The sequence below is a fragment of the Haliotis rubra genome, unplaced genomic scaffold (genome assembly GCF_003918875.1).
Source record: "Haliotis rubra isolate DU_JTF1 unplaced genomic scaffold, ASM391887v1 Scf363, whole genome shotgun sequence".
Classification (NCBI taxonomy): Eukaryota; Metazoa; Mollusca; class Gastropoda; order Lepetellida; family Haliotidae; genus Haliotis; species Haliotis rubra.
In genome coordinates this window covers 92,017-118,032 of record NW_025767039.1, presented here as the reverse complement: position 1 = coordinate 118,032, position 26,016 = coordinate 92,017, and the positions used below count along the sequence as shown (strand labels likewise).

Below are 26,016 nucleotides of genomic sequence, written 5' to 3'. Positions count from 1 at the left end.
CGAAACCTGTCAAGAACTTAAAAACTCTTACTGTAAGGAGCCAATGATACCTTCAGTTGTTCCAAATTATCCATGGGAAAGGGCTACCACAGATTTGTTTCAATGGAATCAACACAGTTATTTGGTGATTGTGGACTACTACTCTCGATATTTCGAAGTAGAAAAGTTGGTAAATACCAGAAGTAGTACAGTGATTAATCACTCCAAATCAGTATTTGCTAGACATGGAATTCCAGTGGAATTAAGAAGTGATAATGGTACACAGTACACATCCCATGAGGTCAAAACATTTGCAAAAGACTGGGAATTCAAACATGTCACAAGTAGCCCGTATTATGCTCAATCAAACGTATTAGCAGAGAAAACTGTGCAAACTGTGAAAAGACTATTGGAAAAGGCCAAACGAAACAATCAAGATCCTTATTTAGCTATTTTGGAATATCGAAACACTCTGATTGATGATGTGGCTTCACCAGCTCAGATCTGTATGAGCAGAAGACTACGGCCTTTTGTGCAAAAAAGCATTGATTGATTGATTGACCTTTACATTATGACAAAGAAATAGCTGCAATCCAGTAAGCTTTAAATTGGTAACTTAATTTGTGTCTGATCTGTTCGAGCTTGCACGTATAGGTATATAATTTCGTACTTTGAAGTTTACACAGATACCCGAACGTTGGTTGGTTGAGAGAGCGGTCATCTGATCTAAATTTCACGGTTCATTTCCCTTGAACCCTTCAAATCGTTCATACGTGTGTAAACATCGTTCATACGTGTCTGAACGTTTTCGAGCCGATCTGGGTCATGTGAACTTTCTTCCCGGAACTACTTTCCAGGTTTTGCCCAGGATACTCGCTGTCCAGCTTGAAGTAAACAAAAAAAATCATTTGCATTCAGTAGTATATATAATGATAGTCCGGGATCAAGTCCAACAAAAGCCTCTGCAAAGCCTTATTTCACAAATAAAGCTTTTGTTAGGCCCTTAGATCTCGCCACCATTGTATCTACTACTTTTGAACCCCCAGTTAACTCCCCGGCTCCACGTGGCACTATTGTGCCGCTATGACGCGTTAACATTGTACCGTACGGTATGATCAATAATTCCTCTCTAACGAGCCCTCTCCCTGGCCCATCTCTCAAGTAGTACAAGTTCGGCTCGTCGGCTTTGATGTCCACTTTATCTATGTTGTAAGTTTTGATTGACCATATAGGATCGGTGGCTCGCTTACGACTATCACCCTCGTGTTCCCCCGGCTGGTATAGGTACCTCACGAGGGCCCTATCTGGTATCTGTTTCTCTTTCCCACGCAATGGTGCAGCCGACTCTGCCACTATTGATTTTAGTTTGATAGCGTCGGCTGGTTTCTTGCCAGTGAGACGGGTGATTTCGTGGTTTATGGCCGACACCACCTGAGGTAACCGCGCTACCCATTCAGTCGATCGTTTCCCCGGGTTGGTCATCTCTCTCGCATACTGATGTCCGAATAAGCACTCTGCCAAAGTCCGATTGAATCTCTCAACTATGGCTTGGCTGCGATGAGCCCCGGCAGCACCACGCCTGACCTTGGTATCGTGTTTGTCTAGCAGGTGTGACACGACACCCATGAACTCCGGCCCGGGGTCAACTTGCAGCTCTGTGGGCCACGTCAGCGGACTGCGCTTGTATATGCGTTCGAATCCGCGGGCAACCTGGCCGAGTCTTTCGTGGATAAGGGTTCGGCTTCCTTGTAGCGACTGGCAACGTCCACGACGGTTAAGGCATACTTGTACCTCTTGTCGTGGGGTAGGAACAGAAGGTCGGCCTGGTGAACGCTATTGGGTATGTTAATACCGAACTTCCTTCTAGGCACGTAGCGTGGTGCCGGTAAATAGATCTGCCGCTAGCTCCTTTCCAGTACCCACGTGGGCTGTAGTAAATAGCCTCAAACTTTCTTTGGTTCCGTGACATGTTGCCCCGATATATACACCTATGTTCTTGGTTCAATTTTCTCATGCCCGTACGCATACGTGTTTATCCCATCAATAGCTATCCAACGCTTAGTGTCCATCGGCGACAGGGACGTCTTGTTTATAGTCAGCCCGTATATCCTATGCCCATCACTTCTAAGCGTGTTCATTTTATGTCTGAAGGTACGGGTCTTGAACAGGGCTTCCTTGAATCTGGCGTGTTTGATGTGTTGTTTCACCACATACTTCTTAACACCCTTCGCCTTCCGGATCTCACCATTGTCGGCCTTCAGGATGGAGTACATCTTGGGTCTCAAACTATGTACTCAGCTATGGTCGTGCCAGCACACTTGTTCTTCATCTTACCTAGGACCTTTTTATTTACCGTGCTGTGTATAGCATGGTCCTTGGGGTAGTCGCTGGTGTCGTACAAATCGAGGCGTTTTTTCATGTCCTCATACACGTCCTCGGTTTGAATCTCCGTCAGCAGGGAATCCGTGTCAGTGTACAGCACTTCACACCTGTCGCCGTACTGTTTCTTCAGTTCGTTGTAGTAAAAGTCGTACATCAGGTGTTTGGATAAATCGAGGATGATCATCCCCACATAAACAGGCCGGTTGAATTTTATGTGGCTTTTCTTCAGGTGTAGGGCAACCAGGTCGTCGGTGAATATCTTGCTCCCGGTTGAATGCCGGGCTGGCTATCAGTCTCCTGAGCTTGTCTTCCTCATTTGACCGAACCAGCTTCACGGTCACGCGTTTCCTAAGGTTCTCCATAGTCTTACCAAACACCGAGTTGTTCATGAGCTTGTAGAGATTTTTCTCAAAGTCACTGGTGGCAAGCTTTCGCAGGTCTGTGTTCATTCTGATGTATGGCTCCATCCAGGGGCTCAGGTTGAACACGAGCACCCTGTGTATTTTGCTCAGCCTCATACCCATAGTGAACGATGTACTTGGTCTTATTCATTAAGCTGTAGGTTTTTCAACGATAGTGAACGATGTAACTTGGTCTTATTCATTAAGTTTGGCACGAGTTTTTCAGATACGTCTGTCACCCGCCCACCTAACAAGTTATGTTGGTACTCAGACATCCAGTCTGGGTTAACCCTCATACGTTCGGGGGCCAGGGGTAGCTGTTGTGTGATGTGTGTAATGTGGTATTCCAAGTCAACCTCGAGGATATAACCTTTGTTCGAATCGTCCGCGATGCTCATAACATCAATCTCATGCGATGCCCATTCGAATCCCCCTGTGAGTAGATACTGGCTCATGGCCCAGCCGTACAGGTTGTTGGCGTCGAGGTAGAGAATATGATTGGTTGGCTTGCTCGGGTCGTAGCCCTTCATGTAGTGATTATTTGCTTTTGCGTATCGTTTGGTTGCCATGGAAATCCTACCTTGCAAGCCTTTCTCAATGAATAGGTGCATGTCGTAATCGGTGAGCAATTCCAATTTAACTCCGGTCTTTTTCAGCAAGGCATCCCACGACAGACCTGGGCTGGTGTAATACCATGCGGGCATGCGGGGGTCGAGTTTATACTGCTTGAAACATGTCCGCCTAAACGTCTCAAACACGTCGGCTAGCAGCAGTACATCTGTCCTCAAGTACAGGTCGTGATAGTCACCCAGATTCTTACAGCCCAGTTTATTCCATACATTAATCGCGTGCGAGTAATCGTCTTGGGATATTGTCGAGTCGGTCAGATTGCTGTAAAATTCTCTGATGGGGGGTAGTCGGGTCTCGGCGAACTTGGCCCAGCCATCCATGTACTCGTAGGGGTACACACCCTTCCTCATCAGCAGGGGTCGAGTCTCGGCGTCAGTGTATCGATCAGTGATGGGGAAGGTATCGTTGGACTTGACCAGACTGTCGAGTGACGACAGGAGGAACTGAACCGAGTCAATGAACCTCAGGCCGTTTAAGCTGAAGGAGATGTATCTCTCCATGTTGTTGGGGATGCACGTCAGGTTGCCGTCGACTTTCGCGATGACCTGCATGATCAAGTGAGAGTCGTACCCTCTCAAGTTGTGGAAGACCACGGGGATGTTTATTGTCTTGGGGGTGATTCTAAGCTTGAGGTTACACGCGCTGTGAGCGGCGCCTCCATACTTACCGGTGACGTGGCAGTGATCTCTCACCGAATCACCGTTCAGTGGTGAGTCACACACGTGGCAGTTAGTGCTACAGGCGTGAGCTAGCCGGTCGGCTTTGGTCATACGCATGGGAGCGACTGTATAGAGTGCATTCCTGATAGTTTTTTCTTCCTCCTGCAAACACTTCAGAAACTTTTCAGCCGCGTCGGGACCCCTATACACTACCGGAGCTTTCGTTTCCCCATCACATCAGACGACCACGTATCCAAACCCACAGGCCTCATGTTCTTGTGTTTTCTGTGTGGTTGGGGTACCCCCAACAGCCTCAACGGGTTTGACCAAGGCTTCGAAGTCGGCGTAGATGACATAAGGCACAGACATTTGGTTCTTGTGGTTGCCGAATTTTAGGATATTGTCACCTTCCTTGGGCATGTCAACTCGTATGGCTGTCTGCCCCACGCCTTGGCAAGCCTCCCGGTGGGATTCTAATAAATCAGCTCGGCTGAAACCGTGCAGGCATCGTACACAAAAGTGTTTTTTCCCAACGTGTTTCGACTGGTCTTGCAACAGCCTACTGAGATGTTTTATCCACGTGTAGTGATACTTTTCACCTCGCTGGATCATGAATATATTGATAACGCGGCGACCCAACACTGGGCTGACCCTGTGTACTATTGTTGTGTTGCCTTCGTGCCCTAAGACGTTTATGGCTATATCATTCTGTTTTTCTATTTTAGTTATCTGGGATATGGGGGTGGGTTCATCTATACCATCCCAGTTGAGCCCATCGTCTTGGGGATAGCTAGAAAGCCTGTTCGAATTAGTGTCAGCTGGAAACAAGGCTGACCTGATAGCTACCCTCAGGCAATCGTCTCCTCTATTCTTGACGTTGACCATGGCCTGTTTTTTTCTTATAGTAGGGAGGCAAGTCTAGGTATGACCCGCCTCTGAATGGCACGTAGTTAGCTATGTCTAGATAGACATTATCGATTATATCAACAACCAACCCAGACCCCATGTGTGTGTAGCGTTCTAGGTATTCTCGTATCTGCTGAAAACTGGTATCGATTGATGCGTCTATAGTCTCTGTATGAGTCACGACCTCCTCTTTACCTCGGAAGTAAGGCTGAACGTACTCAGTGACCCCATTCCCCGCCTGTTTATCGAGTGACATTTTCACTGTGATCTGAAACTTTATACTTCCCAGATTGTTTAGTTCCTTGTTGACTTTATCAGCGATTAGAGGCTTGATATTGGCGATGTCTATGTTCCTATCAACATGCATGCGCCAGCCTCTCAAATAGTTACCTACAGCGCGCGCGCTCAGTGGGTATGAACTGTAGGTCAATAGCTCTATTCTGCCGTAATAGTTCTACAAGCTGTGGTTTCCTCATCACGGGAATAACCACCTAACCCCAAATCGCTGCACCTCGGCTTTTAGTTGTTTTACAGTGGGAGGTTTTGCTACGGGGTCATGTGATAACAATGCGACTAACCCGGCTCTCCCCAGGTTGGAATAACCTGTCAACCCAAGCTCTTTTGCTCGGAGTTTTAGTTGTTTTACCGTGGGAGGGGCTTGCAGGCCTAGTAACCGCAACAAGGCTGGCTTCCTCATTCTAGAGTAACCAATTACACCCCGCTGTCTCACGATCTGCTTGAGCTCACGAATAGTAGTCATAGTTGAGTACACACCTAAGTATATCAATCTCTAATTGGGCCGCCGGCAAGGGAGGTAACTCCTCCAACCTTGATAAAAAAGTGAGGCGCCCATAAAATCCTTTAGTAAATATCCAGATAGACCTTATCGATTATACCCTCGACCTACCCGGAACATGCGCAGCATAGTAGGGTGTTTTGTATTACTTGCAACGAGTCGTCAACAAGTATATCTATCTCCCCATGCAATTCTACTCGCCCCCCATCAAAGTAATTCCAAGTGTGCCCAGCCCACGGCACATCAAACCCTACTTTCACCATGATTGTAAACGAGCACCCCTTATATAGTTCGCTAAGAATCATGGGTTTGAGGACACTGATATCTATACTTTCCCCCACATCTATCTGCCAGCTTCTCAGGCAACTTTCCCTGGGCTCAATTTCCACAAACATAGTTATACCTAGGTGTGCACAGTCTCTAATTGGGGACTTATCCTGAGGAGGCGCCTACGTTCTTTTATGTAGTCCTTTTTATTCTCGTAGATGAGATGATGTCTGACTACGTTTGCTCCGTGAGCTTTGCATAGGCAGTAGTGCCCTTTCACCCCGATCCCACGCACAGAACACGTATAGTTCGGGCTTTCCATGTGGAAACAACAGTACCCCTGAGTCCTGCATCTCCTACCACAGGCTTCTTTCTTCCCCATAAGTACGTATTCGCATCGGTACGGAGCAGGTCTCATCTTTGGTACACTTATATGAGTACTTAGTCTAATTGTTTTGCAACCAACGCAGTCGCTGCTATACCCAGCGCGATAAAGATTAATTCCCGGTCCATTTGCCCCGGGGATGGTGTGTAGTACTGAGCGAGTGTGGGCTTATGGAGTGGTTTTAGCTGTTTACCTGTTTATCTCCCATTGTCTATATTAAGTTGCGCGTCCATAATCACGTACAGATATAATTTCAACTTGCCAGCGGGTTGAGCCTTCTTGGTAATCTGGTTTGTAATCCCCTCGCTGCCGTTGTCGATGCGGCGACCGCTACCGTGCAGTTTATCGTCATCCGTGGATCGCATGTCCAACCACAGCGCGTACTTGGTGGTCAGGTATTCGCCGATCTGCACGGAGGATAGGTCCAGGTCTTTGGTTATGTATGGGTGTTGTTTGATGGCCGGTAACTTTTTTATCTCATCCCACTGCTGGTATGCCCTCATACCATGACTGAACAGCTGGTTGGGCACGCCCTCGATGGTCACTTCCACCTTTTCAATCTCGGGGTTGAAAAACTTCTCGCTGTCCCTCCGGAACGGCTCGTAATCCTCCACGGGGACGACCAGGATGCCTTTCATCGATCGCGCCGGCACGTTTAGGTTGATATTCTACACAGTGTCGCTCTTATCCCGCACGACCGCTCTATGCCTCAGTATGCGATCGTACAGGATAGCCACCTTCCCAGAGTACTGGTTTCGAACCTGCCTTGCCAGCTCTGGGCTAGTGACCATGTCGAACTCCAGAGAGATATTGTCGAAGGTGTAACTGGCCTCATCACCGTTCGGCGTACTCACTACTTTGCTGTAGTCATTAAACGTTAGCTCGTATTCAAGCCTGGTAAAACGGCGCGTGTTCCGTGAGCAACCTGTTCCCGTACGCTTGGGCGATGGCCTTTTCACCGTCCGTGATCTTGTCTAACTGGTCTTGCGTGAAGCCGTATCCCATGCGCAACCGGGTCGATTTGCTGATGCCCTGGTACACATCATTGACGCGTTCTCCCTTGCTTTTCCAGAGGTCCCCGTAGCAGTGAAACACGTCGCTGTCGTCGATGCTCAGCACCTCGTTACCGCTGATCTTGATGGTGGTTTTCTTGATGATGGCTCGACCTACGTTCCGCACTAGCTCGCGTTTGTCGTTGTCGGAGGTCAGCGTGAGGTTGAACGTGTCGAACCGTGCCTGTTACAATGAGGTCATTCTCACCCAGGTTTGGGAATCTAACCAGCAGCGTTTGATTCTGGTCTATCTTGCTGGGATTGTTGGTGATGGTCACCGACTGGCGCACGGCTCTGACACCTAGAGGCTCTCTTGATCTTCGAAACGGATCTAGCTTCCTGCCATACATTGTTATATAAATGAAATATATAAGTTTTAATATTAAATAATGGCTGAAGGCGGTCATGAGGACAAACCTATGGATGATATGTGGGATGATAGTGCCCAGGCATTCGACGAGGAGGAAACCTCGTTCACGCAAGGCACCGAACTCGTGAAGCAGGCCGTCAACGGGTTTTACGATGGCTTAAAAGGGGATAAAAATTACGTCGAGCCGTGGGGGGAAGACTATTCCAAGTTTTTCGTCGATGGCAAGGGCACGCTGCGACTGAGGGATCGCCCGGAGATCGATCTCATGAATAAGCGCATGAGAGAACCGCTTGCCTTATCAACACTCGGCAGTCGCCATGGGGGGGACTTTATCCGCGATGAACTAGACTTCATAGATTACGGTGGCGCACGGCCTAAGCTTCCCCCGGAGGCTGTTCAAGATCTGCAAGGCGTCAGGGCCACATCGGATCAAGACATGACTGATAACATTGAAAAGCTGTTGGCCACCTACCATAACAAACCCTTACCCGGGTTCGAATTTACCGTTCGGGAACTGCGGGGGCTGAACAAGGCCATGCAAACCATTCGCGGACATCTCGTGAACAACACGGCCAAACTGGACGCGATAGACGACCACATCGCCCATGAAAAAGTCAAACTCGGTGAAACGGAGGACAAGTCTCTGAAAGCCACCATAGAGGAACGAATACGTAATTTGGAAGAGGAAAGGAAGACCCGGTTGGAAACGGCATCCTCCTTCCGAGACCAGCTTCGATCCCAGATCAGCCGTGCGCGGGAAACCGTTGATCGAGTCCTCTACCAGGACACCACGTTAGCTGACAGGATCCGAATCCTGTTCCGGGAGCAAGGGATCACCATCGCCAGTATTCTGACTGCATTGGGCTTCATCATATCAACCCTGGTGGTGTCACTGAGTGGGGGTACCCCCACGCCTGCCGGCGGCAGTGGCACACCAACACCAACGGGTGGCGTCAAAGACTGGATAAAAAAACACCTGAAATCACTCGGGGAGGCCCTGGCTAAACTGGCTGGTAAGGCCGCCGAAGCCCTACCCGGCATCCTGGGTAACATCGTCTCGTGGCTGCTGAGCGCTCTGGCTAAAACTGCCACGGGCTTGGTCAAAACCTGTGGGCAGCCATCATCGCCGTGGCGGGTTTGGTGTACGTAGCGGCTAAGGAATTTTTAACCAAATAAGTCCCAAACCGACCGGGACCCCGCCAACCACCAGGGCTGTTTTACGATCAATGTGCTGCTGATTGGATTGTGGCTGTGGGGGTGTTGGTTGATCCCTGGGTTCCGGGGGTGGCGCCACTATACCCGTTTCACTGGTCGTGGGTGGTGGGGCGTGGGAGACGTTGACATCGGGGTTGACGCCCAACTTTTGGTCCGCCGTGGCTATGACTATTTCGTTGTTGCAGCCCACCACTTTTTTTACTCTCAGTTGCATATCGCTCGGAGCCATGTACAGTCCCATGTCGAATACGTAGTCGACTTTCGACCGGGCGTATTCCAACACATCTTGGTAGCGTTTGATGGCACTCAGGAGATCAACTGGAGTATTGATGGCATCCTCAACGTTAACAACGAATTGTTTCTGAGCGTCTTAAGCAGTCCCCTTACCGAGGATATTGGAACGCGTTTGCGTCTGCGCACCCAACAGCGCCCACACGTACGTTCAAATCGAGTCGTTCAACCTGATTACACCGGCACGAGTGAACCCTCTCGACGTGTCCAACATGAACTTTTTCCAGTCATCCGCTGCCCCCTGCTCGAACCTCCAGACTCGGTAATCCTTGCTGTTGTCGAAAGCCATGTAACGGTCATCCCACTCGTTTGTTGTGAGGTGATGATACGACTTGTAACCCCATTCTTTCATCTTCTCGCTGGCATTCACGAGGGGCATGTTGTGAATGATGGGGATACCCAACCCGTGGTTCGGGCCCCGGCAAATGCCAATCCGTCTTCGGGTTTAGTTGAATTCGTTGCAAATACGTTCGCAGGCCCGTCTATCGTACTGGTTATTAACTGCGTTCCATGCCTTGTCCTGTGGGAGCGGGGCGCTGATCTCATTGAGGATACGTCTGATCTGGTAGTACACGTGGAACGTGAACTCAGACTGACTCAGCGGTTCACGCCGAGTGTCGGTCAATGTCACACCACACCCCATTGTAGCGCACCACACAGCGAAGTTGAGTTGATTCTGCCAGAACTGCATCGGTTTGTTGAACCAAGCATGAACTACCTTGGCGTTAGTCACCCGAAAACCTATACCGGTCGAACACATCTATGAACTGGGCGTTGAAATACAGCCCATCAGCGACCACGATCTTGTGTGGGAAATCTATATCCAGTTTAGAGTAAAACACTCCAGGGGAGTAAAACACTCCTGGGGAGTACATTTTAAAACTATTATATAATGAGCATATATACTCTAACATGTACATAACACTTCCAGGAATAACGAGCGGCGAGGCCGTTCAGCTGACGCACGCGATCGATAACACGTCGGGTCAACTCGGAGTCGCACTCTGCGATATCACCTACCTACCGCAATGGACTAACATCAACACCAGCAACAATAAGCTGTTCGTCAGTGGAGCTCGCAGCCAGATAACTGACAGCTACTACAGCGTGTGCCTGCTAAGCGACGAGGTATTCAAGCCCCTGGGAGCCGAACTCAAGATGAACGACTCAAACGGCACAGTGGTGGGTATGGGTATGCCTGGTGAGGACGGCACCTCGTACGTCCTGTCCTTAAGAAAAGGCGTGCATGAGTGCGGCAGCGTCTGCCAGACGACTTTATAGAGCCCAAATGGTTGATCAACATGACCCTCACCGCACCTTATATCTCGTTAAACAAAGATAGGGAGGTCTCCGAAATTAGGAACAATGGCATCTTGCTTGGGGTTTTCGTTCCGAACTATAGGATAAGTACTCAGCTAACATGGGATCACACGAGTAACATGTTAGTTGTTTCAGGTCGGGAGGACGAGTTAAGGTTTGACGTCCCCGATACCCAATTGGCCGTTATGACTGTGGAACCAGGCTCCACACTCACCATAGAAGTCTACCTCGGATCGGTTCTTAATAATACAGAACGGCAACTTTTACCCGGGGTGACAATATGCTGGGGCGTCACAGGCAGGCACCAACGTTGCCGTATCATCATACAACCGGTTCTTAATAATACGGAACGGCAACTTTTACCCGGGGTGACAATATGCTGGGGCGTCACAGGCAGGCACCAACGTTGCCGTATCATCATACGACCGGACCCCTCAACGGGTTCTATAGTCCCCTCAGTAAGATGCCCCCATGATGTTCGTGTAGAAGCAGAGTTACCTATTAGCCTCTCGCCTATTTCCCTGTACGATGATCTAAACCTTATAAGCCTCAAATACACTGTGCAAGAATTAAATGTCGTACGATTTAAAGATCTTTTTTAGAATATATTATATGCACACAGGATGGGGCTGTACCCAGTCGTGGAAGAAGTCGCGAAGACACTGGAAACCGTAGACGGGTTCCGCTTGAGACAGTTATGTGATGTAAAATGCCAACTAGAACAAGACCGTGACACTCGGAAAGCACTATATAAGAAGTACCATAGGGCTTTCAATGTCGTGGACGGGACTGATACTGCCCTTATGGCAACCAGCATGGGATTAGGGGCGGCAGGTGTTGGGTTGTTAGCTACCATCGTGGCTGCACCTATAGTGCTAGACATTGAAATAACAGCTGGGGTTGCAGGGTTGTTAGGGTTGGTGCTTAAGTTTGCATCACGCAGACTGCATCGTAAGGCATTGAAACACGACGAGATCAGGGTTCTGGCTGAAGCAAAACTGAACACGGTAAGTGAGCGTATTTCAGCAGCACTCACTGACAGTAAGATCTCGGAGGAGGAGTTTCGCTCAATCCTCTCTGAACTCGACAAGTACCGTAAGATGAAATAAGAAATCCGGTCCAAGTCTCGTAAGTCTGCTATCAGCGAAGACGAGAAAAAAAAGTACGTAGAACAGGGGGTACGAAAAGCCAAGGCAAGCCTTTATTACGAACACCAAAGAGATCATAGGCGATTCACATTAAACTGTTTCATCGAGGTCAACATATCATAGCGGCACAATAGTGCCACGTGGAGCCGGGGAGTTAACTGGGGGTTCAAAAGTAGTAGATACAATGGTGGCTAGATCTAAGGGCCTAACAAAAGCTTTATTTGTGAAATAAGGCTTTGCAGAGGCTTTTGTTGGACTTGATCCCGGACTATCATTATATATACTACTCATTCACACTGCTTTTAATTTATACATATCACTTACTTGTTTTTGTATGTAACAGCAGCAACTGAGCACAGTTTTGCAAAAATCTGACCGACAACAAGTCCCAGCCAGTGCGACCTAATTTTCAAATATCCGCTACGGTTTCAAGGAACCCCAATGATCTTGCTGCATTTGGTGATGACAATTTAGCGAGCGATCCTGTTTCAAGTCACCCCAGTTATGGCAATATCGCTTCTTCACGACCAAATGGATTTCCAATTACCGAGCATTGTTCTTTATCACAAGAGTTTAATCTCTCGCGGTTTGCGGGTTCTGCCCCGTGATCTGTTTAAAAACTGCTCATTAAGTTTCACAATAAACAATCACAAATAAATAGAATACACCGAGATCTGCTTCCTATTCGCCATGCCACACAACTTCGAAGTCTGTCAGTGTATTATTACGTGGTCAAACGAATCTGTCATAGTTTTATAGGTACAATGATATTGTTATTTATATTTGTTTCTGTTTGATAATTTTATTGATGTTATGCTTATTAAAGCAGTTTCAAACCTATTGACGAATTTGTTGTAATATTTTAAGGAATACTTTGAGAACTATTTCTTCAAGGGTTGGGATACATGTGTAAATAAATCACCAAGTATACAAACATCACTACAATACGGTCTTGAACAGAATGACATTACAACATTTTACAGGCATTAAAACACATCACTGTAAACAATGATCATGTAGAAGTGGGTAAAAAACGTATGTGTAAACATCAAAGTGCGAAATTATAAGAATTGAATGTCACTTTGTGTGTTTGCACTGAAAAATGAACGATGTCAAAGCGTTGTTCAAACTCTTGTGTGAACTCGCTCCTTCACACGAGTTTGAACAACGCTTTGACATCGTTCATTTTTCAGTGCAAACACACAAAGTGACATTCAATTCTTAAGTGTTTACGATTCATGATATAAAATATGACTACGTAATAATACCTAAACTGTAAATTCAAAGTATTCTATTGTGTTTGAATTCTTTGTATGTCCTTGAAATTTCCTATTTGTGTTTACGATTTATTATATAAAATATGACAACGTAATAATGCCTAAAAAGTAAATTCAAAATATTCTATTGTTTGAATTCTTTGTATGTTGTTCGTACCTTGTTTTGTATTTACTAGGTAGTTGAAGAAAATATATTCTTCAGTAACCTCTAAACCATTACATCTAATTCAATCAATATGTTTAAAATAGTCTTTTAGCATCCACTCCCAATGAAGAGTACCAGACACTTGTCTCTATAAAAATATCTCACAATCCCCATTCTCGCCGACTTGTGTTCATTTACCAAATGCTGTATAAGCCTATGATAATGATTAGTAATTGCTATCAAAACACTTCCTGTGATCAACACTAAAGGTAACATCTCACGTAAGAAATGCTAATCTTAGCTCAGTACTTCTAAACTGGTTGAAATAATAGGTATATTGCAATTAAAAAATGTAGTGTCACACAAGAGGGGCTTTCTATTGATGAATATGTGCGGCTCTCACTGTAAGAAACTGCAAATTACCTGCCCAATAATGGCATTTAGTACTAGTTACGAAATGTTTTTATTGCAGGTATGCTATCTTATGTTTACATTTTGACTTCGCGCATCAGTGGAGCTCCCTGAAAATTACGTCACTCATGCATAACACCTCGTGCATTACGTCATCAATCTAACAGTAATTCTTTACGCATCACTTCGCGTCAGCCGTTCACCGGACATATTGTACCGTTTTCTCATTCGCTTTCCCACCCTCCCGCCCTGTTTGCCTCCATCTATCAAATTTCATTGTCCATCTTGTGTTGTTGTACATTATAGGTACCGGGCATGAACAATTGTACATATCTATTACCTCAACATATTGTATATATATTTTGATTATAGTTCCTGAATAAATCATGTCGTGGAGTGCGTGGTTCTTGTGGTCTACCTTTCAACATAACTCATAAGAATATTTATATGTTAATTAGGGTTTCCGGTTACCTGCTTTCCAGCGGGAACCTCGGCTGGGTTACCTTCTTACCAGTTGGAACCCAGTCTTTCCCATGTTTTCACTTGGGTAATCTAGTAACAGTTAAGTTAAGTATCGGGGGCTGGCGGCGTTCGCTCCCAATTAGACCTGCGACGTTTCCGTCATTTGGGCCTTAGCATTAATTATAGATTAGCAATTACACAGCTGGGCCTGGCGGCGTTCGCTCCCCATTGTTGACCCCAGCTGCTATCGGGTTGCGACGCTTCCGTCATTGGGGTCTTAGCATTAATTATAGATTAGCAATTACACAGCTGGACCTGGCGGCGCTCGCTCCCAATTTTGACCCCCAGCGTTGGTCGGGTTACGACGTTTCCGTCATTTGGGCCTCAGCATTCTTTGGCTAGTAACAATTATGTTGGGGACGCTAGTTGCCACATAGCTAAAATCTTTTAGGCTTATTATTAGCATTCTATTTCAAGATTGGGGTAGCCCACAAGAGCCTCCACACCCTCGGCCATTAAATCCACAGTTGCGCCTCTGTTTTTTCCTTCATTGTAGTCCTCTTCTCAGGAAAGTGGGTTCTTACTGCAATATCATGCGATAAACACGTCACTTGCTATGAGGAGCTGGTTAATTTGCCCCATATATGTGTCTCTCGGCCTTAATGAGTTAATACATCCAAAGCATCGGGCCCAGATGGAATTAGTAACAAATTTATTAAAGCCACGGCTGTCAGTTTAAACATGCCCCTTACAAAAATCTTTAATTTATCATTACAGAAATCAGTATTTCCTTCAGTCTGGAAACATGCAATGGTTACTCCCCTTTTCAAGAAAGGCGATAAACAGGCGTGTTCCAATTATAAACCAGTTGCTCTAACGAGCTGCTTAGCAATGGTTTTTGAACGCTGTGTTTTTAAATATGTCTACAATTACCTTAGAGATAACAATATCATTACTACTTTTCAGTCAGGCTTTACTCTGGGTGACTCAATTTCATACCAGCTGACCTATTTCTACGATTTCATTGCAAAAGCACTTGACACTGGTAAAGAAGTTAAAGCTGTTTTCCTTGACATTAGCAAAGCATTTGATAAAGTTTGGCATGAAGGTCTGATTTATAAACTAGAAAAAATAGGGATTTCAGGCTCTTTGCTGAAATGGTTCAAGAGTTATTTGCAAGATAGAAAACAACATGTTGTTATAAATGGATTTCGATCTGATTTCCTCAGTGTTAATGCAGGAGTACCACATGGCTCCATTTTGAGCCCATTATTATTCTTGATATACATGTTCATTAACGACTTAAGTCTTTAACATTGATAGTAATATCCGTTTATTCGCTGATGACACATCCCTTTATGTTATTGTTGATAACCCTGATGTTACTGCTACTTACTTAATAATGACTTAGAAAAAATTGTTAATTGGGCTAGAAATTGGAATGTCGTTTTCAATCCTAACAAAACTGAAAGCATATTATTTTCACGCAAACAACCAACCACTAGACTTCTTAATTTTCACATGAATAATTAACATTCAACATTAAAGAAGTTTCTCATCATAAACATCTTGGTTTAACATTGCAAAGCAACTGTAATTGGCATGAGCACATTAGTGATATTGTTGTGTACTTGTCCGTAGACCCTTCGATCCTGAACTACTCAGCGATAACAAGAGACAAGATCGGTTGACATCGTTTACTGGTCGCCATCTCACAACCGACAAAAACGCACCACTTCTGCTCTCCTACTTCCGTGATTAACATCTGGACAGTACTAACTTAACAGCCGGGAACAACCATTACAGACCAATATCCTACATCACCCCCTCTAGTTTTTTATACTATTTCCTCCGAGAGGTACAAAAACAAAAAAAAATAAACTTTTCCCTCTTAAGACCAATAAGTCCTCTGTCACCTTCTCAAGTAATGTAATGTCCATGACATCAAAAGGAAATGTGCATCTGCACTTGAGAAATTAGAGTTCAATCTGTCGCACTCATTTTTGAACTTAATACTGTTCACTGGCAAAATATCTTGCAGAACACGATGAATGAACACATTCACACTTTTAGCGTTCTATACACTCTTTCATTATTACAAGTCACTGAATCGGGCTGGTCTTCTCCGATCTCTGGGAGGGTTGCGACGGGGTTCGTCAACAGCAGCTAGTGTCGCAGCTGGCTTCCCACATGGTGCAGTCAAACTCTTCCCCTGAACAACTGTTAGAGGTGGTGCTAGGTTGCTCTCTGCCTGCTTTGGCTGGTTGCTAGATAACATGCTCTCTGACCTTCATCGTTGGGAAATATCTTGGTCCGGAATGTGCGGAATGAATGGATCAAGAGGCAATCTACATCCTGTAGTTATGTCTCTTGACCTGATTTGGTCTACGTTCTTTTCCACACTTGACTTCCTACAGAAACCTGGTAGTTTCTGTCCCCTAGTCTTTCAACTATAGTGCCAATTAGCCATCTAGCTCCGTAAACACCATAGTTACGGACAAATACAGCTTGTCCTACTTCAAAGTATCTGGGCGCATTGTGGTGAGGGTCTTCCTTCACAGACATATCATTCTCCTTTGCAGGCCTGAGTGCGGAGAGTCGAGTTCTCAAGGTACGTTTCATGAGTAACTCTGCAGGTGTTTTTCCTGTTGACGAGTGAGGAGTGGTGCGATAAGAGAATAGGAATCTCAGTAATTTATCTTCAATGTCACCATCCTGATTCTTCATTTTCTTCATGGCTTGTTTGAAAGATGCTACTGCTCTTTCTGCCTGTCCGTTAGTAGCCGGATGGGCAGGTGCAGTTGTGGTGTGTCGTATTTTGTTGCGACGCAAGAATGTTTGGAACTCCTGGCATGTGAATTGGGTTCCGTTGTCAGAAACAATATGGAGTGGCAGTCCAAATGTAGCAAACAATCGGTGAAGATGCTTGATCGTGATCGTAGCAGTGGTAGACCTCATCTGATATATTTCCAACCATTTGGAGTGAGCGTCCACAATTACGAGAAATGAGTGTCCAATGAAAGGACCTGCAAAGTCAATGTGCAGTCTAGTCAAAGGAGATGATGGCCACTTTCAAGGGGTAGGCACGACTGATACTGGATGATTGGCTTCCTCCTGACAATCTAAACATCCCCTGACCAGATTCTCGATATCACGGTCCAAGTAGGGCCACCAGATGATACCTGTTTAGTACAGGTTCTGCCTGTTATGCATATGTCATCCATGAAAATTACAAGTCCTATCAATCCTTTCAACACCATCTCTATTGTTCGTTGGAACACTGCAGGTGCTGCACTTACACCATATGGCAATCTGTTGAATTGATACAAACCCTTTGTTGTATTTATGGTTGTCAGCTCTTTTGATGGTTTGTCAAGTTCCAACTGTAGGTATGCATGACGAAGATCTAGCTTCGTAAATTCTTCACAACCACTCAGATTTGCTAGCAGTTCATCCACTTTTGGAATCGGGTGAATGTCCGTTTTGGAGAACAGATTCACAGTTGATTTATAATCTCCACAGAGACGAACCTCACCTGATGGTTTAACCACTGGAACCACAGGAGTAGCCCACTGTGAGAACCTAACCTTCCTTATGATGTCTTCGGACTCCATCCTATCAATTTCTGCATCTACCTTCTGGCGTAGAGCTAAAGGTACATTCCTGACCTTACAGAATACCGGAACAGCATTGTCTTGTACTGACAATCTGACTTTAAAGTCCTTCAAATGTCCAAGTCCTTCATCAAAGACTTCCTGATATTCATTCAATATCTCGGTGACATCCTCCTTCTGCGAGGAATTAGCAATAATGTTCGTAAACATGTGTTGCCATGACATCATATGCTGTAGCCAGTCTCGACCCAGTAGTGCTGGACCTGTACCATCCACTACAATGAGAGATAAGTCCAGTATCTTGTAATTGTCCAATTACAGCTCCTGTAATTGTCCAATTACAGGTATGCTTTGCCCATTATAAGCCTTCAGTACACATGAACTTTCCAAAAGTTCTTTGTCCGGGAACAAGGAACTATACATCCCTTGATTTATCAATGTGACACTTGATCCTGTATCCACTTCAAATTCAACCATTCTGTCATCCACTTGATTGTTTTATTTTCTGTGTTCCACCTTGACTAACTGAGGACACCATGTACAATTCTGTGAATTCATCTGATGTACAGTGATCCACCATGTTGGTCTTACCAACTTGAGATTGATTTCTGTTCGAGCGGTTCCTACAAGCTCGTATCAAGTGTCCTTTCTTGCAACAAAAGTTACAAACAGTATCCTTATATGGACAGTTCGGTGGAGAGTGCCTAGTCAACAAACAACGAGTACACTGGTTAAGCTCAGTCTCTGGCCCCTTGTTACCATTGTTACCTGGCTTCTTATCCATCTGGTCCCTCTTGAATCCACGGCCTTTATTGCCCTTGTTATGTATCATCTTATTCACTGCATGTCCTTGACCTTGCTGCAGACTTGCTGCAAGTTGATAGGCCTTGTCGAAGGTCATCTTAGCATCCTCCTGTAACAGTCGCCGACGTATCACTTCACTGTGCACACCTGCCACAAAATGATCTTGCAGCCACATGTTCAGATTCTCACCATAACTGCAGTCTTCTGCTATGCGTCGTAACTTAGCAACGTATTCATTGACCGTCTCATCAGGCCTTTGTGACAAGTGATTGAAGTTACATCTAGCAATAATGATGCTCGGAGGAGGGTTCAAATGCTGTGTTAATTTCTCAATGATGTCCTCACTCTTGAGTGAACACACCTTGACAGGTGCGAACAAGTCATGTGCCAGTTTATACAATTCACCACCCATTGTTGAGATAAGTGTATGGGTAATCCGTTTTGCATCTGTGATCTTGTTAGCTTCCATGCTTGAGATGAAACGTTCTGCATAGATACTAAAATCCTCCTTTTTTTCCAGAGAATTTAGGAATAGGAATAAGTGAAAAGTTTACTTGAGGCACTCCTTGGTCACCTGGGCCTTCGTCTTGACTCATGATTCACACTTGAAACCAGCAACAGTATTAATGACCCACAGATTCACAGAAGTTCACGTTATCCGTCTAAATGAGGAAACTTCTCTTTGACAAGTGACAATTATTCATAATATTCACCTAGAATATTTTCCAAAGTTCCAACATTGATACTGCATTCACGTAGAATACATGTACTTTTTCAATATATTCATGTAGAATATATAATGCAATGTTCACGTAGATTATTGCAACCTCACTTTAACTTTTCTGTGGATATTCCGCCTTAGTAAAATAACAATTAATGTTAGTCAACGAGCTTCCCACGAAAGCACATGGTCGGGTCACGTGGTCCCTTTTGCGCCGAGATGGTGACCAGTAACATCACTTCACTTCGAGTGAAAAGTTCACTATGAAACACGTATCCTTCATAGACTTACAACCAGGAATCCGTGGATCCCATCCTCGTCGCCATTTATCTGTTTTATCTACTTGTCAGTAGACCCTTCAATCCTGAACTACTCGGCGATAACAAGAGACAAGATCGGTTGACATTGTTTACTGGTCACCATCTCACAACCGACAAAAAACGCACCACTTCCGCTCTCCTACTTCCGTGATTAACATCTGGACAGTACTAACTTAACAGCTGGGAACAACCATTACAGACCAATATCCTACAGATATAATCAAGAAAGTATCCCTAATTATCAACTGCTTTAGGTCCTTGAAATATCGATTATCATAAGAGCTTAGACACTATTTACAAACCATTTATTCTTCCTCTCTTTGTTCTCACATCTGGGACAATTGTAGTAAAGAACAAAGCAACTCCCTTGAAAAATTACACCTTACTGGGATAAGCGCCCTGCGTTTGTCTGAAAGTCGTTAGAGTTATGAAGTCTGTATCATGTTTTGCTGGATATATTAGTTGGGACCCACAAAGATAGGTATTTAGGAGTCAGCCCATTGACCATTTTATAAAATATACATAATTTATGGTAATGTCGTCTGTCAGACAGTGATTAATCACCTGTTTTCCTGTAAGATTTTCAGTATATACATATGTCATAGATTTTGTATTTAAATTTCAGAACAAGACCATCATGGTTTGTGATATCAACATCCAAGAAAAACCAGATAATTACATAACTGTGGTTGATTTTCAAGATCGTGTTGGGGATGGCATCAGTTTCAACGCAGGAAGGATTGTTACTGTGAGTATCCCTTTATATTTTAGCTCACAAGGACTAAAGATCCTTGCAATATAGGAGAAAATAATTTAATTTCAACAGAATAAGAATGGATATGTTGAAAATGATAATGTTTTACTCCAATTGATGTTTGCTAATACATGGGCCTCTGTTCTTGGTAAAAAGTATGTGAAACTCCTAAAATCACTTGGCTTTTTCAGTAAAAATACTCAAAGGGATTATATATCACTGGGAGGAGCTAGTGCACAGTTGCTGACCTCTGTCAAACCTGTTGATACACTGATACATCAGGGCTTCCTTGATCTTGTAAATGTTTTTCAAAAGGGCATTATGCCATTAATTTGTAAAGGTTTTTGTGCTGAGTTCTAAAGGGAGGCCATTGCCAAATATTTCTTGGTGACTGTCCCAGCCACAAATCTACAGACAATTGTCTGTTGCCATGATTGTTGACTTACTTTCTCTCAATAGACTGATCCATTCTGTCAATAAAACTTGGTGCATGCATCAATCTGAGCCAGTCAGAAGTCTGGGCGCACTTTGTGGATATGTCAGACTTACTTCCGGAGTCATATGAGTGCCATTAAAACCATGCTTTCAGCATTTCTATGAAGAGGTTCCTTGTACTGAATTACCTGACTCAATTCATGTAAATAGAAGCATCCCTTCAAGGTTAGAAAGAAGAGGAAAATTGTGTAAGAAGAATAGTGAATTACTGGAAGATTTGACAGAATGAAATAAAAGTTAATTTTTCCTTATCCTTACTCATACGTTATTGCTTACATTCCCTTTTCTTTCCAAATCCTAGTGGAAACCTCTGTCCTATTGTTACCTAATGAACAGTCAAAAATAGCTCACCCCAAATGGGCCTCTCCGAGGCTGAGCGCCAGCTACCCACATGACCGCTGGCTGCTTGTCAATCTCTCCAGTTTTACCCACGCGGATGGTTGGGTGGTTTTCCTCGCATCCTTACACACACTACCGCTCATTAATTTAGTTTGTGAAGTCAAATGATCTTATAATTTCAATTCAATTTCAATTCTAAAGTTCATTTCTCATTAGTTCAAATGAACTGCTATCCTTTATCTTCCCAACAACTGTTTCTTCATCAACTTCAGCTTGGCATTCTATGAACTCCTGCACTGTCCTGTATCCAGTGTGTTGTTATGATAAGGGTCTTGGGTCCAAGTGAGGGTTCCGGTGAAACCCCTTATCTAACTTGCGTGCTGGTCTGCTTGGTGGAATTAACTCAGCAAAGAGTCCGAAGTCACAAGAAGCTAATCACAATTTTATTTACAAGAATGGAATAACATGGGGTGGCCACAGAGAGTCGGTACAACCCGGGCCCTCTGGGCTGAGGGCTAAAGCTGACCTGTGTTGGGAGTCTAAACCCTACTGGCCATCATTTGGTTTTCAAACTTTTTATCAACAATTAAAACAATAAAGAGATTACGATTGGTTGACTGATACAAAAATGGGTGTGCCCTACATTAACCAATGAAATACAGAATATACAAAATGGGGTGTGTCCTACTAAAACAACTTCAATGACCAGACGGGGGAGTACTTAATCCTGCTAATCCTATTTCAACTGGCACTAGTCTCGTTGGCACTTTTACTGAATGCTTATGTAGCAGGGTGTGGAGTCATCCCACAGATGACATCCTTACCTTGTCAACTTGCTGACGGGGTTAACCTCTTTGGTCATGTGGAAAAGGCTTCTGACTTCGGAATAGAAGGTCCGTGGTTCGAATCCCAGCACAGGACTCGGAAATTTTAAGGCCGCTACATTGGCGCCCGTCGTGGGGCTGAGGACGTTCATATCAAATTTGAGCAAAATAAGTCTCAGTACCCAACTAACTAAGCGGCTCGGGACGTGCCTTCTGTTGACGGGGGAGTATGTAGCAGGGCGTGGAGTCATCCCACAGATGACATCCTCATCGTGTCAACTTGCTGATGGGGTTAACCTCTTTGGTCATGTGGAAAAGGCGTCCGACTTAGGAATAGAAAGTCTGTGGTTCGAATCTGAGCACGGGACTCGGAAATTTTAAGGCTGCTACACTTGGATGCTTACCCTGGGCAAGATCTTAACGAGCCTACTTTGACATGTCATTTATAGATGCTTGGATTACAATAGATGCGTTTACTCTGGACCCTAAATTGGTGTTTGCTTGAAGTTATTGTAATATAGATGATGACATGTTTACTTTATCAAAGCAGTTCAATAAATCGTCTAGACATAACTTTGTCTTACTAAAAGGTTTGTGTAACAGCTTGAGTCCTTGATACCTTAGGCTAGGTTTTTATCTTGAACATCTGTGAAATTGTGCAGCCAGAATTTACACCATTTTCAATAGTATGTCTGTGATTTGAGTTTTACTACTTTTGACTGGAGTCTTTCTCTAAGCTATTACTGATACATGATGAAACTAATATTGTATATTTATATTTTCCTAATATCTAAATCCTAATATATCGCTTGTAGTGGTTATAATTAATAATGAATTTTGTATGAATAATGATTCCATGATAGTGTGATGCATTTTTTGCTGTGATTCAGCATTGCCAAGTTTGATGCACCAAGGTCTATGCACAAGTCAATAAGTGGGCGATATAAAGTTGTGTGTGGCAGGTTATGCTTAATAAGGAAAATAGTACTTTCTGCGCGTCTTCCAGTTTCCATTTTTTGTGTACTTTGAGACAATGTTCTCATTGGACACTTTGTCATCCTTTTCCATATGGACTGTGTCTTGATGCATTCTCATGGAGGGAAACCTTATCAAGTCTGACAGTCTCACATCCAACTTCTGCCCAAACCTGAGATCCATTTCTGCCCTTGGTGTTCCACTTAGAGCATATGAACAAAACATCATTGCTTTCTTTTTGTCATCTTCTGAGGGACCAGGGACTTTGTGTCAAATGCAGTCATGTGACCACCATCTTTCTTCTTTGTTGGATTAACTGACTCTGTCTTGGTCTGAAAAAAATATATACAGTTTTTATATACCATATTCAAAATATTCTTAGATAATAAATTTGAAATCATAATTATTTTACAAAAATATCACACAAGAATACACCTCAACATAAGGATCTACTGTGAAGAGCTTCGACAAGGAGTGTGGCTTCCCATTGTTTGAAATCGTGAAAAATAGTTTTATTCCTTCAAGGCTTACTTGTTTATGAAATCGCTACTAAACACTCAAAAAATAATATGTGTTAACAGTATGTATGCAATCTGATTTAACTATTTCATTCACCAGGACAAACAACAAAATAATTCAAGATCAATTTCAAATTGCTGATGGATTCACATTTTCGAATTTTAGATTTTCACCTAAACAGCATAGATGCATGAATATCAGTCTCCCAAACGCACAAAAACATCCCATGTAGTCCACAGATCGTTGTCTTTAATAAATGAAGGTTTTATTTGAAAGGCATGTGAAAAGGAAAGGGAAATCAAACTTAGAGGCACATACAGGTTCGGAACGAAGAAATCTATTTGGCGACTGCAGTGACTTCTTCGACCTTCACCGCTTGTTCTCTTTTTCTTTTGATTTTTTCCTTGGTAGGCATAGTGATTCGTACGGAGAATTATATTCCATGGTTTAAATGCCAATTTCCTAATCATTCTCAAAACAGTCTCAGAGGCGAAAAGGGCAGGGTGCAAAACAAAAAGGGCAGAGCGCAAAAATCAAAGGGCAGGGCACAGCACCCTCCTAAATGTGCCTAGGGGGAACACTAAAGCTGAAGTAGTGATTTTACATACGCCTTCCACGCAGACAACACAGAAGACATCCTGCGCGCAGATTCATACCTACCGACAGTCTCAGACCTTCATGCATTCGCAACCCTAGCGCCTTGACGCAGGTTCCAGTCTTCGCGCAGTGAATGCCATCTCATCCTAACCCTGCTTCTCAGCAGACTTTTGAGCAGGCAATGTTTCAAGAGCACACTCCTGGTCAACTGCAAGCTTTTTACACAGCCTCAGATGTTTTCACAGGTTCAACCTTTAGTGCACAATCAACCCTTCACACAGGCTTAACTCTTCACTCAGCCGTAGACATTCTTACAGTCACAGAACTTTGCTGCAGGCTCAACCTTTTACGCAGAAGCAAGCCTTTGCTCTAGCCCAGCCCTTCGCTCAACAACCAGATTTTGTAGCTAACATTACCAAACAAGTGCTGATGGCAATTCAGCAACAACAACTACCTCGGAGTGCGTGTTCAACTTGCTGATGGGGTTAACCTCTTTGGTCATGTGGAAAAGGCGTCCGACTTAGGAATAGAAAGTCTGTGGTTCGAATCTGAGCACGGGACTCGGAAATTTTAAGGCTGCTACACTTGGATGCTTACCCTGGGCAAGATCTTAACGAGCCTACTTTGACATGTCATTTATAGATGCTTGGATTACAATAGATGCGTTTACTCTGGACCCTAAATTGGTGTTTGCTTGAAGTTATTGTAATATAGATGATGACATGTTTACTTTATCAAAGCAGTTCAATAAATCGTCTAGACATAACTTTGTCTTACTAAAAGGTTTGTGTAACAGCTTGAGTCCTTGATACCTTAGGCTAGGTTTTTATCTTGAACATCTGTGAAATTGTGCAGCCAGAATTTACACCATTTTCAATAGTATGTCTGTGATTTGAGTTTTACTACTTTTGACTGGAGTCTTTCTCTAAGCTATTACTGATACATGATGAAACTAATATTGTATATTTATATTTTCCTAATATCTAAATCCTAATATATCGCTTGTAGTGGTTATAATTAATAATGAATTTTGTATGAATAATGATTCCATGATAGTGTGATGCATTTTTGCTGTGATTCAGCATTGCCAAGTTTGATGCACCAAGGTCTATGCACAAGTCAATAAGTGGGCGATATAAAGTTGTGTGTGGCAGGTTATGCTTAATAAGGAAAATAGTACTTTCTGCGCGTCTTCCAGTTTCCATTTTTTGTGTACTTTGAGACAATGTTCTCATTGGACACTTTGTCATCCTTTTCCATATGGACTGTGTCTTGATGCATTCTCATGGAGGGAAACCTTATCAAGTCTGACAGTCTCACATCCAACTTCTGCCCAAACCTGAGATCCATTTCTGCCCTTGGTGTTCCACTTAGAGCATATGAACAAAACATCATTGCTTTCTTTTTGTCATCTTCTGAGGGACCAGGGACTTTGTGTCAAATGCAGTCATGTGACCACCATCTTTCTTCTTTGTTGGATTAACTGACTCTGTCTTGGTCTGAAAAAAATATATACAGTTTTTATATACCATATTCAAAATATTCTTAGATAATAAATTTGAAATCATAATTATTTTACAAAAATATCACACAAGAATACACCTCAACATAAGGATCTACTGTGAAGAGCTTCGACAAGGAGTGTGGCTTCCCATTGTTTGAAATCGTAAAATAGTTTTATTCCTTCAAGGCTTACTTGTTTATGAAATCGCTACTAAACACTCAAAAAAATAATATGTGTTAACAGTATGTATGCAATCTGATTTAACTATTTCATTCACCAGGACAAACAACAAAATAATTCAAGATCAATTTCAAATTGCTGATGGATTCACATTTTCGAATTTTAGATTTTCACCTAAACAGCATAGATGCATGAATATCAGTCTCCCAAACGCACAAAAACATCCCATGTAGTCCACAGATCGTTGTCTTTAATAAATGAAGGTTTTATTTGA

The 26,016-nt window shown here is 43.8% G+C and overlaps 1 protein-coding gene across 4 annotated transcripts in view; it reads left to right on the top strand.

Moving 5' to 3' along the window:
* LOC124285576 (SH3 and PX domain-containing protein 2A-like) overlaps nucleotides 1–26,016 on the top strand; it is a 235,953-nt gene that overhangs the window by 161,705 nt on the left and 48,232 nt on the right. For all 4 annotated transcript variants that reach the window (XM_046721831.1, XM_046721828.1, XM_046721829.1 and 1 more), the window contains one exon: nucleotides 20,181–20,303. In XM_046721831.1, coding sequence (XP_046577787.1) covers nucleotides 20,181–20,303 — 123 coding nt within the window. The remainder of the gene's footprint in view (nucleotides 1–20,180; nucleotides 20,304–26,016) is intronic.